The following is a 19,476-nucleotide window of genomic DNA, read 5'->3' as shown; positions in this document are numbered from 1 at the left end:
ACCCGAAGGCGGCCGGGTGGAGATGTGCCCTTCGGCGCGGGCGACGCTCGGCCCGTTCCCGCCGGGAAGAAGCCTCTCCGCCCGGCAGCTCCCGGCGATGCGTCCCGCGGAGCACTCCCGCCTCGCTCCCCGAGCCGGGCGCAGACGGCGATCGTCGCCGCGGCGCTGCCCCCGGCGCCCTGCTGACGCTCGGGCCGGGCACGGTCGTCGGCCTCGGCCCAGCCTCCCCCCCCCGCCCCGCCGCCCCTCCCTCCCGCTCCCAGAGGCTCGCCCGGCCCCGCCGCCCCGCAGAGGAGCCGTCGCGCAGTCCCGGCGCCGTGCCCGCTCCCCGCCGCCCGCCGGCAGCGATGAGGCCGCGGGGCGGGCGGTGCGTGCCGCTGCTCGCCGGCCTGGCGGTGGCCGTCGCGCTGGCGGAGGCCGCGACCTGTGAGTGGGGCGGGGGGCGCGGGCGGTGGGGAGAGGGCTGACCCGAGCGACGGGGCCCTCCGGATGGGAGCTGTGCGCTCGGAGTCGCGGTCCGCGGATACGGCGGGGGCTGCGGGGCCGAAGGGCGGTGACCAAAATCCAGCGCTGGGGCTCAGGGAGAGCCTCTCCTACCTAGCGCTTGGTCCTCTTAGATACGGTTGTGTATCTGGGGCAGCTAGAATTAGGGCTGAAAGCAAGCCTGCTTCTGACGCGTCTTACTAATGATTAAACGGGCAGAAGAGAAAACTAATGTTTACTAAATCAGACTAATGTTTGAACGGCAGGGATTCAGGCTAGGAGGAGAAGGGTACGGAAAGGTGAAAATTCTTTTTAGAAATTAGGTTTGAACCGGCCCTAAAAATAGGCTTTTTTCAACGTCTCCCTTTCTCCCGCTTTTGAAACACTTTCATAGAATTGTTTGAGTTGGAAGGGACCCTTAAAGGCCATCTAGCCCAACTTCCCTGCAGTGAACCCACAGCTAGATCAGGGTGCTCAGGGCTCCACCTAACCTCACCTCGAGTGCCTCCAGGGATGGGGCATCCACCACCTCTCTGGACAACCTGTTCCAGTGCCTCACCACCCTTATTGTGAAACACTTTTTCCTTATATCCACTCTAAATCTCCCCTCTTCGTTTGAAACCATTTAGCCTTGTGCCATTGGCAGACCCTGATAAAGAGTCTGTTCCCTTCTTTTTTATAGCCTCCCTTCAGATACTGAATTTATATACTTTATTTCAAAGTATTGTTCCAAAAATAATGCTTCCTACTTATTTATATTAAAATGACAACAGATACAAACAGCACAGTAATGCTGTTTGATAGAACAAATTCTCAACTACAAAACACTTTTTCTAACATAGGCACCGCCTTAGCTATGCATTTTCACCAGTGATGAACAAGAGAATGCATGCCCCACTTTTAAACATCCACACCAGCGGAGGTGACCCACTGTCACTTTGCCCACTGCTACAACGCACCACCTTCTTCCTGACATCCACTCTTTGGTTTCCCTAAATATTTAGCAAGTGTTTATGAATGCTAGTGGGTGCCATTTTTCCCACAGGGAGGAATTTGGTGACACACTTTTGCTTCATACACACTTCCATGTTAGATGTCATTTTGTCAGACTGCACATCTGTTGCTATCTGTTGCACAGCAACAATATATGATGGAATACTGATGAGAAGGTTCAGCCTCTACTGCCATAGCACCAACATCTGCCTCTGACATCATGGGCCAACAGAATAAGATAGGAGCAGGAGGCCTCATATGTACACTGTTCTTTTTTACACAAATGGCTAATCTGTAATAACATACAGCAGTGAGCTGGACTAATTGCAAGCTTTATAAATGTTCTTGTTGTGCAGCATAAGTGTGTATAAGTTTTAGGCAAGACAGAACAGACAAACATTAGCAGTTAGTTGACTTTAATTTGTTGGTTGCGTAAAGCTTATGTCACAGATGTGCATTTCTAAAGACTCTAGGAATTATGGAGCTGACCGCAATATAGCAGCTCTACAAATAAGACAATTCCACTAACGAGAGTATCATCAGTTTTAGTTTTTATTCATTGTATTGGGTCTGTGAAGTTTCTCTGACAGCAGTAGTAGGCTACAACAGCTTTCCACAACCAGGGTATTTGATAAGCAGCTCTAAGCTGTGCTTAACTAGCCCACTTAAAGCAAGTTTGTGGCTGTCTGTGCACTACAAATTAGCGTTAAGGAGCCACTCAGTCTTATCCTTTTTTTTTTTTTTATTTCTTTATCAAGAGTATTGGTTTTAAACATGCATTTGATAACTAGACACCACACTGCGTCTGTGCAGAGCTTGTTGGTTGAAACTGTAGCCAGGATTTCCAAGAGGCTTCAGTGATACTTAAATAAAATACCCTGAGTTCCTTAAGGGTTAACTATTGGTTTGGCAGGGTCAGGAGTTCACTGGAGTTTCCTGTAATCAAACTGGCAGGAACAGCAGAGAGGATTTTTTTTTCCCCCTATTAAAGTCCTGTCATGATCCTTGTAAGGAAAAAACAGTTAAGTAAATACACTACTAAGTCTGTACATGTGAATTGAAATATTTTCAATAAAAATTTGTGCTAAGGCATCTTAATTAAACTTAAAAGCTTAGAGAAGTATAAATGGAGGCTAAAGTACCGTATTGTAAAAGAATATGCCTATTTCCGCTACCCCACTGTATTCAAAGCAGGTAGTTTTATATCTGGGGTCATGTCCTCCAAAACACTGTACTTGGAATTTTATTGCACGTTATTTATTGGAAAAGTGTGTTGAAATGAGAATGATAGTCAAAACAAGAACATTTTAAGTCAGCTGTGAACTAGGCCTCATCTTCACCACAGAGCCTCTGCCCCAGTGCTGTATCAGCAAGCTTACACTGGTGCTAACCATAAACAGAGTTTTTCTGCTTGCACACTTACTTAGTTTTTCGCAGTAGCATACACCAATGAAAGCTCTTTTCTATCAGCATAACTATGTATATATACACACACACACACATATGAGTTCTGTGCTTTTTGAGACATTCCAGCAGAGCTTTGTACTGAAGTCTTGGCCTCATTACTGTTGTGGATCAGTCTGCACCTTACAGAGATCTTTCCAGTCTCTGATAAGACTAACTCATAGATAATATATGTAAGAAGAAATGAATCCTCCAAAACTAGGCTGATGCCTACTCAAATACTCAGAACAGGGCATAAGCTGTCCTCTCCTCCTTGCATTTCTGAGCAACTTGCTGGTTACTTTCTGAGACAAGGATGTGCTTCTAAGCTTTAGAGGTATGCTGTAGTAGATCTGCCTTCTCAGAAAATCTTACCTATTGCCATACTGTATAATCAGCAAATATTAAGCAATGTGATTAGGCTGGTATCTACAGATCATATAACTAGAAAGGTTATCACAGTGGAAAGCGGAAAGGGATAAGTGAAAATAAATGAACTGCTCACCCATGTCCTAGGCTTGCAAGAAAACTCCAAAGGAGCTATCTCCAGAAAAAAATCCTTCCCCCCTCACAGTCAGCCCTTAAATGGGGTCTAGGAGAGGTGCAGCCAGGCTCCACCCCTTCTGGTCACACAGCTGAATTGCTTTCACCTGTGTTCCCAGGGCTGACTCAGTGCTTGCCTCAGCTGATCAATCAGAGGTTCAGGTTGTGATTTAGCTGTTCCTAGACACCATAACATAAGGATTAATCTTATCAAATACACCAAAGAAATCAGTGCTCATCCATTTTTTTCTTAATAACAAGGTAAGTCTAAAAATAAAATCAATGAGGCAGTCTAATTTAGTCTCTTTCCCCATAATATTGTGTGCTCTGCAAAGAACGCTGGACCAAATGGATATCTTTCTATTGTAATACAATTTCACAACTCATTTCATTGTCAATTGTCTAAGTGTCAATAAAATAGCAAGAATAAGATATGTGAATATTAGGAATGACTCATAACATGATCAATTTGAAATACAAAAGTTAAATAGGATTCTGTTTTACCGTCAAACGTGAATGTAGTTTCAGGTTGTTGGCCTTGATATTTTTTGGAATATCATTATCTTTTACTTTGTCATATTCTTTGTGATTTTGAAAAATTAAAATGACTGTGTTAATTACAGATAACAGGTAGCCTGATTTCTATAAGACACATTTTTGATCACATATATAGGAACAGAATATTTACTTCTAGGTCAAGAAAACAGGTAATAGAAAGAGTAATTGAGAACATTTTTCCATTTTTCAGTCACATATCTCATTTACAACATCATAGCTTAAAAAAAAAAGACTGAATATAACATTTAAATTGTGCTTCAGACACAGCATTGCATAAGGTTTTTGTGGTGACTTGGCATTTTTTTGGTCAGAAACAGCTAGGAAATGTACCAAGAACAAAATCCTGGAATGTTTGTGCCTATACTAAATGATAGGAAACAGCCACTTCATGAGTGATCACTTAATTCAGACTTTTGTAAGAGAACCTCATGTTTATCTCATATTTCAGCAGTTAAAAATAAATAACAGCTCCTTTGTTTCTACCAAGTTTTATCCCACCAGTATGCCTCCGAGTTCCTGGTGAGGAAACGTCGAGCAAATTCTTTTATGGAAGAAAGTAAGAAGGGAAATTTAGAAAGAGAGTGTGTTGAAGAATTATGCAACAAGGAAGAAGCCAGAGAAATCTTTGAAAATAATCCTGAAACTGTAAGTATGTGATGAATATCTGTGAGATAAATAGTAGTTCTTTGCAGTGGGATTCTAGAAGTACATAGAATTCACATTGCAAAGCTTAAAAAAAACCCTCAAACCTTGCAGACCATGAACTGGGCTGAAAGTCTCCTGCGTATAGAATCAATTAATACTAAACGACATATAAACAAAGAGAATAGTTCAGTAGATGTTATTTTGATTTCAGGTATGGATCACCAGTTTTAGACCATGGTTGTCTGCGAGCATGCCATGTGGGGAAAGCCTGTTAGCTTCAAATAAAATTTTACACAGAGGATGCATGCCAGTGCAACTCTTTTAATGAAGGGATCAAATGTATTACTATGAGCTTTTTTCCTAGTGGAGATAACTGTTCTTCAGCTCATTCCCACTGCACAGTATTTAGCATTAGGAATATTGTATTCAGCTTCATCCTGTAAAGGGGTTGTTACGTACAGAATATGTGATTAAGATGAATTCTTGTTTTGCAAGCCATATGTTAGTTCTATGTTCTGTCTTTGATAACATTGCATATATTTGGAGATACTGTTTGTTGATATTTAAGTAAAAAAAAACAAATTGTTTCAGTAATCAGTTGTTTATTAAAAAAAAAAATCTAGTTTTATAAGACTTCATTTTATTTGGAATGAAGTTCTTGTAAAATATTCAACCTATTCTGTGTTTTTGTGTTTTGGGGGTTTTTGTTTTCTTGTTGTTTTTAATTTAATTTTTTTTTTAAATTATTATTTCCCTTTTTTACCTGAAGATTAAAAAAGGAGGCTTCTCTGTCTCTAGTAAAAATATTGGGCAAGATCCTCCCATTCTAAAAAAAATTTTTCAAGTTTTCATTTTGACCTCCACTTTATTATCACATCCAATTCACTTTCACTGCTTCACTTTAAAATTGTCAAATTCAGTGCAGAATCTTAACCTTCACAGAACCACAGAATGGCCAGGGTTGGAAGGGACCTCAAGGGTCATGAATCTCCAAACCCCCTGCCACATGCACGACCGCTAACCTCCACATTTAATGCTAGACCAGGCTGCCCAGGGCCCCATCCAACCTGGTCTTGAACACCTCCAGGGATGGGGCATCCACAACCTCTCTGGGCAGCCTGTTCCAGCACCTCACCACTCTCTCTGTAAAGAATTTCCTCCTGATGTCCAACCTAAATCTTCCCTCCCTCAACTTAAAACCATTTCCCCTTGTCCTGCTGTTATCAACCCTTTCAAAGAGTTGATTCCCCTCCTGTTTGTAGGCTCCCTTTAGGTACTGAAAGGCTGCAATGAGGTCACCCTGCAGCCTTCTTTTCTCCAGGCTGAACAAGCCCAGCTCCCTCAGCCTGTCTTTGTAGGGGAAGTGCTCCAGCTCTCTGATCGTGCTTGTGGTTCTCCTCTGGACCCTCTCCAACAGTTCTCTGTCTTTTTTGTACTGGGGGCTCCACACTTGGACACAGTATTTCAGATGAGGCCTCAGAAGAGCAGAGTAGAGAGGGACAATCACCTCCCTGTCCTTCTCTCCACTGAGTCCTTTGTTACGAAATAATCTGCTATCTTACCCTAAATAATAGAATATATGCCAAGTTTTGTATGTATCATTAAGAATCCAAGTGATTTTTGCTTCTTTTATAGTTATAAGACAAATATATTTTAGAACATTTTCAGTGTATTTTGCTGTAATTCTGTCTACCTTCAGTTTTTCTTACCCTTTGTTTTTCTTTTCTTTGTGCAGGAGTATTTTTATCCCAAGTATTTAAGTAAGTACAAAAAACCTGAGCAACTCTAGTGTGTCATTCACTACCCTTCCTATTTGGATAATGTTAGTTTTGTTATTCTGCCCACAGCACTAAAAGATTTCCATGCTTATTATAATGCATAGTAGCTCTTTGGCAGTTTGATGTGCTCAGATCCCAGCAAAGGCACTAAGAAGGTTGGTCTGTGATCAGCTGTCCTTAATATGCCCAGACAAGTTTTCTAACTTGTTTCAAACTGTGAGAAGAGAGTCTTTGAAGATGCCATGTATGAGCTGTTGTAATTTCAGTCTAAATGAGTGTTTGTATCCTATGTGTGGATTTGCATTTGCAGGCTGCCTTGCCTCCTATCGAGCAGGAGTTTTCAGGGTTACTGCAGTTACTCCAGATTCTCCTGCTGACCTAAGGGCATGTGTCAATGGTAAGTGCTGCTGCTGGATGCTTTACCTACTGCACTCACACATGAAGACACAAACGTGCATGGCTAGAAAACAGTTGTTCTTGGCAGAAAAATACACAAATCTCTACTTAACTCCAGCAAACAATTATCTGGGGAAAGAAATTGACAAAAAATTTAGGTGAGAGCATATGCAGAGTAAGTGACTGTTTTTAATTTTTACAAAGCATAGCAGAAAAGAAACTAACTGCAAAGTGGAAGGCAGACTTTCCAGAAGCATAGAAGCGTGTGCTGTGTCAGCTCACCAATGTTCTCTAGTATGGCCTCAGTACTCTGCCATACCTTTAGTAACTATACTTGACTCTGCCCTTCAAGCAGATCCTGTTTGGTGAATTGAGTGAAGAGGCCACCTGGCAAATTCACCTTTATACTACTCTTTGGCCCATGGTTACACTGTAGCCCTTGTTGACTGGTGAAATGCCACCAATTGAAAAATTCAAACCTGAGCTAGAAGATCTAGTTATTTACTTCAGGACACAAAGTAAAGAGTTTGTGATGCTGCTCAAATATGTAGTTTTCTGTGCCCATACATTCATAATGCCAGTGTGAACTGTATTTTTTCTAGTAAATTCACAGGAAACATCTATAGCTCATTCCCTATTCGTCACTGTAGAAATATTTCTCTGAATTTATTAAACTTTTACAGCCTAGGTGCATCAGAGAAATTTTCTTATTCTTGATCATCTGTCCCTGTTTTTGTCAATGAAAGCAAAAGAAGATGAGAAAAATCCTTAATAATGACACTATACATGGTCATGGATGAACATATTTTCCAGATCACTTAGCCAACGTGCCTGCTGTCATAAACTAAAATGTACTCCCATTCATGTCACACTTTCTCACTCATTAGAGGTTCTGGGAGGAAAGAATTTAGCAGAATTGTGTGAATGCACAGTGTTTCTGTGTTATCCTGTGAAAGCAACTAGTTAACTTGTTATTGTATTTCTCCATTTGGATTCATAATATTGAAGAAAAATGTGTTGGTCAGTCAACGGGAAAAAGGACAAGTTAAGAGAGTTAGCATAACCTTTGCAAGTGTTTCAAAGGCTTGACTGTTCAAAGGATTTTATACAGAGCATTTCTGAAAAGGAAATACTGCTGAGAAAGCAGAATAATTAATTCCCATTAAGACTATGACTTTTTTTTTTTTAATGTATTTTCATTGACTCATGCATCTTATGATACTGAATATCAAGCATTTTTTCATTTTAAAAGTTTTGTGTTTATTTATGTAATTATCCAAATTGTTTTGATAGTGTCAAAATGAAAAATCCAATTTTCCTAATGAGAAAAAAATTAATTAGAACAATTACTTTAGAACAATACAGTAACTAGTGTGAATCTCAAGATGGGAAATAAAAGAATAAAAATAACAGTGCAAACAGAATTTTAAAATAACTTGAAGTTCCTAAACATCTGTATCACATAGTTGCATACTTAACTGCTTTTGAAAATAAAGGTTTAAAAAATCCCAACATTTACACTTATCCAGCTCATCATGACACATCTTCTGGATACCAAAGACTTAAAGTGGGAGAAGATAGAGGTACCAACATGTTTCTTGCCACCTGTCTTTTCACTGAAGGCTGAGTAGATCTTTTGACATTTAATTGTTGTCACACATGTTTCTCAGAAGGATTTGGTGAATAGAAGGTCTGATGGAGCCCCAGATTGGAAGTTCACCAGTTCAGCTTTTTTTTTTTTTTTTTTTAAATTTATTAGCATCCCCAGTTCTCTTCCCATTTATTTACTTAATTCATCATATTCCATCTATGTATATTTTGCAGTGACAACATAGCCCATGTTCTCTGAGATCAGACTCACTCACATGCCATCACTACTTTCTGCTCAGAAACAATCATACTGTTTTTTTCTACAGATGCACACTTCAAGGGTACCTTCCACATCTGTCATTTATAAAATGCTTTGCTTGTTGCAAGCCTGGTTCACACACTTGTTCCTTGGCCTACAAAAGCAGAAGTTAGCAAGCAAAAGAAAAAAAATGTAGGTAGTTATGCAACTTACTTTTTTTACCACAGGAAATTGCTGCGACAGTCATATATCAGCCCCGTTCCTTTTATTTCTTCTTTGCAATATCTTCTGTCAATCTTACCTGAAACTGGAGTCCTTTGGTCTGCAGCATGAGTATTAAGTGCCATACAGTAGCCATTCTAGAGATGCTCTTTGGTTTTGGAGCTTGTCTGGCCTCTGAGGTTTGGGATTTGCTTGCAGCAGAATTTAAATATTAAGTAAATTTAATTGACAAATATACTAACAGGATTTTTTTCAACTGTCTTACAAAACTTTAAACTTACTCTTTTGTGGGGCTCAGCATAAAGAAATATGGTGAGGTCTTTGGCACAGAATCACAGCGTGTTTCAGTCTGCAAGATTACTTGCCTTTCCAGCCACTTTTTTTTTTTTTTTTTTAATCTGAGCATCCCAAAATCCTGTCTTCGTTCTACCTGTTCTTTTATAATACCCTTTTTTCATATTTATTTTCTTTTTAGAAAACATGAAATAGCGTCCTAAAATATGTACAAAAACATATTTTTTAAGAAGAAACAGTATATTTGTGGGTAGCGAGGCCCTACAGAGAGATCTGGACAGGCTGGAGAGCTGGGCTGAAGCCAATGGGATGAGGTTTAATAAGACCAAATGCCGGGTCCTACACTTTGGCCACAGCAACCCCAAGCAACGCTACAGGCTTGGGGTGGAATGGCTTGAAGACTGTGTAGAGGAAATGGACCTGGGGGTGTTGGTTGACGCTCGGCTAAACATGAGCCAGCAGTGTGCCCGGGTGGCCAAGAAGGCCAATGGCATTCTGGCTTGTATCAGAAGCAGTGTGACCAGCAGGAGTAGGGAAGTAATTGTTCCCCTGTACTCAGCTCTGGTGAGGCCGCACCTTGAGTATTGTGTCCAGTTCTGGGCCCCTCACTGCAAGAAAGACATTGAGGCCCTGGAGCGTGTTCAAAGAAGGGCAACAAAGCTGGTGAGGGGTCTGGAGCACAGGCCTTATGAGGAGCGGCTGAGGGAGCTGGGATTGTTCAGTCTGGAGAAGAGGAGGCTCAGGGGAGACCTTATTGCTCTCTATAACTACCTGAAGGGAGGTTGTAGCGAGCTGGGGGTCGGCCTCTTCTCTCGTGTAACTGGTGATAGGACTAGAGGGAATGGTTTCAAGCTTCGCCAGGGAAGATTCAGGCTGGATATTAGGAAATACTACTTCTCTGAAAGGGTGGTCAGGCACTGGAATGGGCTGCCCAGGGAGGTGGTGGAGTCACCGACCCTGGAGGTGTTCAAAGAACGTTTGGATGTTGTGTTGAGGGATATGGTTTAATGAGAACCATTGGTGACAGGTGGATGGTTGGACTGGATGATCTTATAGGTCTTTTCCAACCTTAGTGATTCTGTGATTCTGTGATTCTGTGATTCTGTGACTTCTATGCGTTTTGTGATTGATAATCCATAAGAATACTGACAGACTCAAGAGAAGTAAATATAAGGACACTTTACATAGTATACTGATAAAAATTAGAAAAATAGTGGAAAAAAATTGAAGAATTTATGTATTTTGGGCATAGCAAAAGGGTAGTGAGCTTTGTGTTCTCTGTCCCAACTATGCATTTTGAGCCTTGCTTCTTGAAGTCTTGCCAGCATGCATAAAGAATCTTCAGTTGCTTTTTCCAATCTATTTTTTTTTTTTCATTGAAGTTAATATTTGTGACAGGTGACAGTATTAAACACTTATGTATCCAGTCTACATGGAAGACTTGGGCAGCCAAAACAAACTGAGGTATAAGTCTCTCTATGAACACAGTACAGTTTCTTGAACAGAGAAACTGAGCTCTTGAATTTTATTCTGGGGTACTTGTTGAAAATTTGGAATTTCTACTGAAATTTGTGTCAACGTAATGAGAGCATTATTCTTTAAAGGGTTAAATATGTCACTAATGTTAAAAAAAATAGTGTCAAGACTTTGGTCACAATCTGCAAGGTTTATTGTGGTTTAGTGAATCACTTGTTTTCTGGTTGTTTTCTGTCTGATGAAGAATATGGATGGCTTTAGATTTTTTTTCACTTGCAGATTCTGGCTAACAGAATTAAAAGCAAGAGTTTTGTATCAATATTTGATCTTATTCATCAAGCCTCTCCCTATTTTATGAAAGGTAAAAGGTACCTGTAGAAGACAAAAGGAAAGATTAAGCTGATCCTTGAGGGAAATATCCTCAAATAACCTGTACTTCTAATGTTTTCATCCTGCAGAAATTTCAAACCAGTGTAGCCCTCTGCCATGCCATAGAGATGGATATAAGGATTGCATAGATGGACAAGCCAGATACACATGCATCTGTAAACCAGGTTGGCAAGGAGAGAAGTGTGAAGAAGGTATAATCTCTAATCTCATTACAATATTAGTTCTTAGGAATACGGTTATAGTTCTACTGGTGCTGAATAGTATCAGATCTTGAAGTATACCTACATGCACACTGTTGTCAATGGTAGTTTTTCCCTGAGCAATGATTTTTATTTTGTTTTCCTTCTAGATATAAATGAATGTGAAGACTTCAATGGAGGTTGTAGCCAACGCTGTTCTAATTTGCCTGGAAGCTACCGTTGTTTATGTGAGGATGGCTACTTCATGCATTCAAATAAACGAGATTGCAGAGGTAGGAAGTAAGGCTTAAGAAGAATGTCACTACATAGCAATCCATTGCCTATTGACTACAGGGGAAATAATTTAGCCAAGTAGTTCCATAAATGCTCTAAATCAGCAGAAGCTTGCATTGCCACTGGAAGATGCAGGCCTGCTTCAACCAGGCTGCTCATCCTACTTCCTACCTTACACTGCTACAAGCATTTGTACAAGTGTTTAGTGGACAAGATCAAGGAATGAAGATGTTGAACCAACTAAGGTTCAAAGAAAGTTTTAGTCATATCTCCTTTAAGCTTGTTGAAACAGGAACATAGAGTGTTGCAACCAGCTAACATTGTTATCATGCAAATCTTATCTGGTAAACACTGGCTTAGGCTGAGTCAATCCAAATTTGCTGTCTTCTTTTGGAAGTTTGTATGTTCGTTAGAGAATAAACTATTAATGAAACTGAAAATGCTGTACATGAAGAGAAAATTTGTCTTTCACTCACCCAGCATAATTTTTTCCCCATACATGAATAGTAGTTGTCAATTTATTATTGACCATGACCTATGCATTTCATTCCACTCCAGATATATTAAAATAATTACCAAATCTTACTACAAAAAAAAAAAAAAAAAGCAACCTCATTTCATTTTCACATCGCATATTTTATTTCTGAACCATGCCAACCATTTCAGATAATGTTGAATAATTCAAGAGGCCAGACCTAAAGAGTTGCCTGCCACTGTTTCTTCCTTTAGTCTAAATATATTTGAGAATTAATAATGTCTCTGGGAGTACCAGAAAAAAAATAAAAATTGTTATATGAAATAGGGATGACAGGTAAGCTACTTAGAATCTCTGCAGTTCTTGGAATGATGTTGAAAAAATCTTTTAAAACATATATTGAAGCTAAAAATACATGAACATACTTTTAACAATTTGGACCAATGATGTAACTGACTCTTTACAAAAGGTTTTATTGTAACACAATGCTTGGCTTAAAAAGAACAAGGTATTTTTAGTTATCTGACACTAGAATCAATGAGTAGCAGACAAAGTGAAATAACCAAGCAACTAAAAGAAAAAAAAAATCAGAAAAATTTTCTTAGAGAAGATTATTATTAGACTGAGATATTTCTTCTGGAGTTCTACTCTATCTTCAGTAGCGACATAAGTACAGATCTGGGTGTTGATCATTCAAAGACCATCAGATTGGCAAATAACTTGAAAACTAATCAAACAGAGTACTAGTTAGGTCATTTAAAAACTGAAATTAAGTGTTTAATTACAACCATCTTCAAAATAATACACCAAGGAATTTAAAATGCACAAGATAACTCTCAAAAAGTAGCCTGTATTTTGGACAGCTATGACTTCAAAAATGTTTTGTATCCTCCCAGGCAGGTAACAGAATCAGTTCTCCCCAGTGCAGCTACTACAAAACCGTGGGGAAAACTAGAATGATCCCTTGCACATACAGGTGGGAATTAAAATGCTACCGGGGACTGGATATTTTTCTATCTACAAGACATTTAGTTAGATTCATGCTATATGTTGTATTCAGTTGTCACACTGACATTGAAAAATAGGAAACAACACAGAAGATAAACACTGAAATGATTTGAGGGATGAAGAGACAGGGAGCAACTTGAAGATCTGTCAGCATAGCCAATTAAAAGAAAATTGTGATGTGTAAGAAATGGATAGGATTATTTCTTGTCTTTCTGGATGTTTTATAAAAGAGGGGATATTATTATGCAGTGTAGCTTAGCTTATAAGAAATCCACAGACTATTTCTCTTACTGCATTCCTAGATATGTTTCTATTTTCCTGTTATCCACTAAACATGTGAGAAGATTTTAAAGGTAGACAGGCAGAGAATTCATTTTTCACTGAGAGTATGCAGAAATGCCTTTCAGGGACCTCTGGAAGTCTTTACTGCTACAGTTATAGACTGCTATAAAAGCTATAAAAGCACAGAAAACGTAACTAGCAAGAGACAGTTTGCCAGCCTCACTGAGTTCTTACAGTTTTGGACCAAGCTAAGAAAAAATGGTATGCAAAACAGTGACTTGTTTTTAATAACTTGTTTGTATTTCTAGATATAAATGAATGTGCATTACATCCAAACATCTGTGGGACAGCTGTCTGTAAGAATACTCTGGGTAAATATGAATGTGAATGTGCAGAAGGCTACACATATAATTCAACTTCCAAGAACTGTGAAGGTAGGGCTTCCCTTCCTCCCTCCTTCCCTCTCATATTCCCCCATTTCTTTCCATTTTTGAATCTACTGCTATACAAGTTCCATCATCTCTTATGAGATATATTGATTACTATGGAATTACTCACTTGTTTGTTCTTTCAGAGGTCTAAGCTATACTGCAGGCATTGTGCACAATTTCAATTACTTGCTCTGAAGTCTTAGGGTATCACAGCATATTCTTGTGTGTCTTCCTGTAATGCCAGATGATTTTGTCAGTTCATGGGACATGTTCCACTGTAAGAAGGACTTTCTGTCCAAGCTCTCAAACCAACTAAAAGGTTTCTTCTGGATAACTTGGTGCAGTGCATTTAGCATCTGGACATTACTAGGGTGTCTTATATCCTGTTTCTAAGCACCATTATAGTTGTGAAGATGGAATATTTCACATTTGTCAGTTTAATTTATGCGTCTAACTTGAGAGAGGTTATAGGAAAAGCAATTAAAAGTACTTATTTGTCAGTTCCTTACCAGTTGAGACAGAAATATTTGTAAGGAGAAGAAGAAATGAAAACAAAGCTTAATCTGTTGGTGCCAAAATGCAAAAAAGTTTTTCTTTATCCGTCTAATAGGTTGTTTACGTTTATTTAGCCCTCCTGGCCTGAGGACTGAGTCTCTCTTTATATGTCTTTAAATTTAAATTACATTAAAGAGATTTTGCTGGGGTCAGTGAAATGTAACATTAAATTCAATTGTCTAATTCCTCCTTGAGGTCTGTAGTTATATTGAAAACCAAGAGCATAAGAGTGAACTGATCTCCATTGTAGGCTGGATGTGACAACACAACAGTTGTATAAAGTACCCAATATTTAAAATGAAAAATACTTTTCTATGTCCAGAGAAAGAATTGTGGGGAAAAAAAAAGGACCTGCATCAAAAGACTCTTCCCTCTTTTCTGATGTGTAAAGATAGAAGAAAGAAACACAAGACAAATTTCTGTAACAATTACAACAAAGTTGAAAAGTGTTGATAACTTGTGGTAAAATGGCAAGAAGCCACTCTTCCAAAAACATAATGAAATAGTAACTATTTCAAGCATTGAAAGTATTTGCAAACTTGTCCTACAATGTATTTCACTCTGTTAAAATTTCTGTTCAGTACACACATCAGAAATTCAATTTCAGTAGTAAAAGAGGGATATGAGCTTTTAGAGTTTTACTATGAAGGGAAAATTTCTGCCACATACAAAAACTAACATCAGTGATCGATTTTTATTTCAAATGCTAGCTCTATTTTATTGCTCAAAAGGAGAGAAAAGCAGTTTGTTGCTGGTTATGAATCTTTTGCTCTGTGCAGCATTCCTGTGACAAAAGTTTTTTCATTGTGGTAATGATTGCATATTCAGACATCTGCTCTTTATCTAGTTACCAGGGGATTAAAACTTAGCTAACAGTTTTATGCCCCTTTTTGAGCTACATGCACTGGAATGAGAACTCATGGTAGTTTATCTAATTGTTACCCCTTTCACTACTCTCTTCAGATATGTGGGTTGCATCAAATTGAATTGAAGTGTTATATTTCTTTTGAATACAATGATTCCAGAAGGCTGCAAGATGAACATAAAAACAACAAAGATTTACTTCCTGTATGGAACTGCTAACAGTGCTGATAGTAAGCTTTTAGACATAGTTATAATGACATTAAATGAGTCACCAAATGTACAGAAACGTAGCGTTCCAAAAAGACTAAATGGCATTAGTTTTTTTGATGTCATATTGCATGTAGGTGATCAAAGCCAATTACACTTGCTACAACATAAGGTTTGTATTCATTTATACACACTTATAAAAATGCTGACCATAAAGAGGAAGAGATTTTTTTCCACCAGTTCCTAGGAGAATTTTGCTACAGTTCCTCATTCCCACCTTTTGCAAAACGTCATCAGAGGAAGAAATCTGTACAATCCAGTCTTTTTTCAATAGAAATCATACCACTTTAGATTCAAATTTATATTCTTCTCATCTCATGCTGAAACCATATTTTAAAGAACTACCTAATTATTTTGCGTGCCTATCTTCATATTATTTTTCCTTCTCTGAATGGGGAACTTCTCCTAAGGAAGGGAATGAGCCAGTTAATCAAACAGTTCAGAGTATTTCTGCAGTTCAGATATTAGTCCTCCCTAGGACCTGTTCTGAAAATCTGAGACAAGGAATAAGGCTTTTCCCTTCCCTCATGAATTGTTTAACACACACAAAACCCTGCTTATCCACCTCCACGCTCTGGGGAAATTACCATGTTTCTCTAGCAGTATATAGAACAGCTCTCTTCTAGGACATGGTTTAGAACTCCTTCATGGCTGATTTTAAGTCTTAGCAACTCAGCAAAAGCAACGTATTCAATCTTCAACTGAAAGCAGCTGTATGAACCCAGGATGCTGCAACAAATCCATGAGTTTGTCTGAGGAGCTTCTGATGACTATTTTATGATCTGGAACTATCATTTGGACAGATCTGTGGGAAGCTCTTGAAATTGCTCAAACAAGCATGCAAAAACGTTGAATACAACTTAGAAGAAGAAAAGGATAATTTTAAAGCAACTAAAAAAACCTCCAAAAAACCTAATCCTCTCCTGATTCAGCATTTCTATAACAGGACAATTAGCTCTGCATGGAGAGATTCTGCTATTTGGACTGATAAGGGATTCCAGAACAGCTGATGTGGAAGGTGACTTTCATATCTATGCATGAAGCTTGCTGTCCTCCTGTTAATATCATACTTTCTGGAGGGAGACCTTACTCCTGAGCATTAGGTTCATTTTGGCAATGGAAATTTACATCTCCCCAAGACTAGTGCAAGTCTCTGAGTAATTGATTTAAGATAGAAATTCATCTGACAAGCAGTGTGCAATAAGCGTTCATAATAGGTTCATAAGCTTATGTTTGTCTGCAGGCTCTGGGCCTGAGGAATGCATTCAAAATGAACTACTGCTTTCAGAGAATTCAATACTCTGATTTACTCTATTGCTACTAGCTAGCCAGTGCTTATAGTTTTATTTTTTTGTATTAGCTGGTGTTCACATGCTGGAAGGGGTAAATAATCTTCCACAGGGAACAGTGTCTCCTAAAGCATCTCTACAGAGTCATGTTTCTCTGGAAGGCCTTGAGAAGAGCTGCTTCTTGGAGTCTCTCTACTTCCATTCCTTCCAATGTTAAATTTTGTGTTTCCTTTCATATCTTCACTGCAAAGCAGGATATAGGGTTTATTTTACCTTCTCTTCTCCATATGCTCAGGCATAGGCAGATTTCTCACTCTCTTCTGATCCTCAAATGGTCATAATAAGAATGAAATTTGTTTTTCCAAAGCAAGCTGAATAGGAAAATATAGATAAAGCATAATTCTTACCCACTGCATAGTATGTGTAGGTTCTGTTTGGAATTTGCCATTGCTTCATTGATATGTTTGATAAAATTAGAAAAAACAACCAGCAACAGAACCAGCTTGACATTGTAATCAATGGGTTTGTTGTCACAGTTTTAAATAGACATGAAATTGCCAGTCACTGGAAATGACTTTCACAGTAGAACCCCTTTTACCAAGCTGAGCTTGCAATCTATTGGGATAGACAACAGCCATCAAGACCATAAATAGTTTAATGATTTCCAACTGGAAAGGGGTACATATGCCAAACAAAGGAGAAGCGATCTAACTGTAGATGAAGGAGATGGAAGGGTTGAATTTCAGTTCTGCATCAGCGAAATACTTCTTAACAACTGACTAAATTCTGCTGCATGAATAATTTGTGACTATTTTCTCTGAGGCATATGTGGAAATAAGCTCCAAAATAAACTCTTAAGCATTTCAACCCACCCTCATATCTTACTCACTCAGAATGTTTGTAGTTTACAGTTGCAGGAGTTTGCTTGTATGTATATACATTTGTACATTCAGAGTTTCACATTTTAATAGGACAGCTTTCTCAAATCCAAGCAGTGAAAATTCTTAACGCTGGCAAATGTTCTCTGAAGACTGTAATTTCAGGCACAGTCACAAGTGAATTTATACAGTCATTATATAAGTCTAATTCAAGTTATGATGCTGCAACACAAAAAATGTAGCAAGAAGTTACGGCAGATCAATTCACGGCAACATCCAGTACTATATTTCTGTATTAACTTCTTTTATTTACTTATCTGAGATTTTGGATTTGTAAGGCATTTGAAGAGATTTGAAGAGAGAAACAGAAGTCTGCTATGCAACATTTTCTGCAGCTATGTACCTGAGATCAATTAGAACTTGAACAATCTGAAAAGCTGTAGTCATCAACTGTCCAGTTATATCTTAGGAACTGTCATCTGATATGCATCAAACCTTTCACCAGAACAGAAAAGCAGTGTCAACAACAGATTTCTGTATTGCATCTTATGCCTTTTGGTAGCCAAGTCCACAAGACTTGATATGCTCCTAGCATGCAATGCAGTCATATTTAAAATTGCTAAGCTAATAGATGCTGTCTGAAACTTAGTTATTTGTGAGATTGCTGTATGTTATATTAACAGATATTTTGCTTTGAAATGATTTTGGTCTTATGTGAATAAAACATGTTCCTTTACCACACAGTTGCCATATATACTTCTAATACTCTAAATTTTGATTATATCCACAGGAAAAGGAAGAAGTCTGACCCAAAATAGCATTTCTACCATAACACTAGTGATTTATTGAGGTCTCCTGTGCTAATGCAACCACCTTACATCTCAACTTCTTACTGCCTCACAAGTCAGATTAAATTTTCCCCAGCTCTGAGTGCGAGGCCCTTATCACATTGCTAGATTTTATACATCCAGCAGGTAATTCTGGATTCAAAATTTTACACAGGGAACATCCATTAGCATTAGTTTAGCTTAGCGGTAGTCACCTGTTGGATTCATTTTATGGTGGAGAACTCGTCGATCATTCCATTAATTTAAGATTTGTTTTCAGTTGTTCAATGGAAAATCTTAAAAACTCTTGCTGTATGCTACCATCTCTTTTAGATATTGATGAATGCACTGAAAATACTTGTGCTCAACTTTGTGTCAACTCTCCAGGAAGTTATAGCTGCTATTGTGATGGCAAGAAAGGGTTCAAGCTCTCCAAGGACATGAAGAATTGTGAGGTAAAACTGCACTGCATAAAATTCCACGTGCAAAGTCACAAAATTGGATATCTGTTGGTGACAAGATGAGTTAGCTTCAAGAAAATAGGAAGCTATTTGAGAACTAATTCAAAAATGCTGAAAAATTGCTGGTGACTTTGAGCTATGGTTTGGCTCACAAAGCAGACCCAGTAAAGCATATGGATGCCATTCAGTTCATGCATACTCATTTACACAAACCTTGTCAAGAGAAGCTACCCTTAGCCAGTCTTCTTTATTTTCTGCTGCCTCCAAAATAGACCCCAGGTTTCTCCTATCATACAAATAATTCCTGTCCAGCTTACTCAGAGCCAGAATATTCCACTTGCCCACATGTTTCCAGGTTTTTCTTAGACTGCACAAAAGTTTTCACTCACTCTTGCAGAATTACTGCAAGATCCTGTTTGGATCAAAAAAACAAAAGCTGGACTGTTTTCTACAGTTTTCATCTGCAACAGCTTAAGAAAAAGGATGTAGTAATACTTGCCAATTGAAGAGCCTCTCACAGCCAGAATGGACCGTTGTTGCTCAGTTAGAAAATTTACACTTATTAGTAGCAGAAAATTTGGAACTCTGGAGGATCT

General features: G+C 38.7%; 1 protein-coding gene across 1 annotated transcript in view; it reads left to right on the top strand.

The window, feature by feature from the left end:
* The first annotated feature begins 267 nt into the window (after positions 1 to 267).
* The window catches only part of PROS1 (protein S), a 33,136-nt gene continuing 13,927 nt past the window's right edge, over positions 268 to 19,476 (top strand). Inside the window, exons 1-8 of the mRNA XM_031589997.2 lie at positions 268 to 426; positions 4,508 to 4,665; positions 6,401 to 6,425; positions 6,754 to 6,840; positions 11,139 to 11,261; positions 11,420 to 11,542; positions 13,617 to 13,742; positions 18,753 to 18,874. Coding sequence (XP_031445857.1) covers positions 348 to 426; positions 4,508 to 4,665; positions 6,401 to 6,425; positions 6,754 to 6,840; positions 11,139 to 11,261; positions 11,420 to 11,542; positions 13,617 to 13,742; positions 18,753 to 18,874 — 843 coding nt within the window. The 5' untranslated portion in view covers positions 268 to 347. The remainder of the gene's footprint in view (positions 427 to 4,507; positions 4,666 to 6,400; positions 6,426 to 6,753; positions 6,841 to 11,138; positions 11,262 to 11,419; positions 11,543 to 13,616; positions 13,743 to 18,752; positions 18,875 to 19,476) is intronic.

The sequence above is a fragment of the Phasianus colchicus genome, chromosome 1, assembly GCF_987193195.1.
Source record: "Phasianus colchicus chromosome 1, bPhaCol1.hap1.1, whole genome shotgun sequence".
NCBI lineage: Eukaryota > Metazoa > Chordata > Aves > Galliformes > Phasianidae > Phasianus > Phasianus colchicus.
Note: the sequence above shows the minus strand (reverse complement) of the source record. Positions and strands in the feature narration are given on the sequence as shown.